General features: G+C 48.3%; 1 protein-coding gene across 1 annotated transcript; it reads right to left on the bottom strand.

Annotated features, from left to right (window-relative positions):
* Nucleotides 1-481: 481 nt before the first annotated feature.
* On the bottom strand, nucleotides 482-1,039 carry LOC138877061 (uncharacterized). Its single transcript, XM_070156528.1, has one exon. The coding sequence runs from the start codon at nucleotides 1,037-1,039 to the stop codon at nucleotides 482-484; it is 558 nt and encodes a 185-aa protein (XP_070012629.1).
* Between the last annotated feature and the right edge of the window lie 275 nt (nucleotides 1,040-1,314).

Below are 1,314 nucleotides of genomic sequence, written 5' to 3'. Positions count from 1 at the left end.
TATCATGCCCGGGAGCACCTGAACAATATTCACAGCTTACCGAGTGGTCCAGATTTTTGGGAAAGGGATTTGGCAATTTGGGCTCCACAGGACTTAATAGGCCTAACTGCCTCAATTTTTGGAACAGAGTAGTATAGGTTTCTCCCAGCGGAGTGAATGTTCTCTGCCTCTGCACCCTTTCATTCCTGAAAGTCTGATTCCCATGGAAACCTGGTCTCGAAGGATTCCTGTAGGCCCTTGGTGGTGGATATATGTTTTGTGGAGGTGGATATCTATTTTGTGGAGGTGGATATATATTTTGGGGAGCCAGCGCACGCCATTGCGGGCGACCCGGAGGCTGGGTGTAAGTTTGGGCGTGATGGACAGAGAAATGTGGCTCTTTTGGTGGGTAGTAGTGCTGTGGAAGGTCATATGGAATGTGTGGGTAATTTGAGTGATGGGGTCTAGGTTGGTAGTGAGGGGGGGAACCTCTGGATCTGGACTAAGTACCTGTCTCGACTGTTGCGACATCTTCCCTTTTCTTCTTTCCGAGCGCCCCTCCCGCGCCACTCTGGATGGCCTGAGTGGTTGGTTTAATCTCCGAATAGCTCAAGATTTTGTTGGACTTAAGTCCCTCTTCAATCATACCGCCCATTTTTACTACTTCATTGAAATATTTGCCAACTGACGTCACTAGGTGACCGAAGTAAATTGGCTCCAAAGTCTGCAGAAAGTAGTCCACCATTTCCCCCTCTCTCATCGGAGGATCAACTCTTTCCGCCTGCTCTCTCCAGCAGAACCCAAATTCTCGGAAGCTTTCCCCGGGCTTCTTCTCAAGTTTTAGCAATGTGAGACGGTCAGTGACGATCTCAATGTTGTATTGGAAGTGGCCTGCAAAGGTTTGTGCAAGATCGTCCCAGGTGTACCACCTGCTAGGATCCTGTCTTGTGTACCATTCCAGTGCAGACCCGCTTAGACTTTGACCAAAATAAGCTATCAATAACTCGTCTTTTCCCCCAGTCCCTCTCATCTTACTGCAAAAACCTCGCAGATGTGCCATTGGATCATCGTGCCCCTCGTATAGATCAAACTTTGGCATCTTGAACCCTGCCGACAATTGAATGTCGGGGAATGGGCACAGATCTTTGTAGGCCACACTGATTTGGTTGCCTAACCCATGGATATTCCTGAAGGACTGCTCCAGGCTTTTAAACTTTCAAAGCACTTCGTCTTGCTTTGGGCTCTTAGCCGGCTTTTCAGTATTTACCGGGATCTCGAAGTGAGTATTATAAGTATGAGGCTCGGTTGCTTTGAAGGTTGGTTCAGGGGGGTAAT

The sequence above is a fragment of the Nicotiana sylvestris genome, chromosome 1, assembly GCF_000393655.2.
Source record: "Nicotiana sylvestris chromosome 1, ASM39365v2, whole genome shotgun sequence".
NCBI lineage: Eukaryota > Viridiplantae > Streptophyta > Magnoliopsida > Solanales > Solanaceae > Nicotiana > Nicotiana sylvestris.
This window is presented reverse-complemented; position numbering and strand designations above follow the sequence as displayed.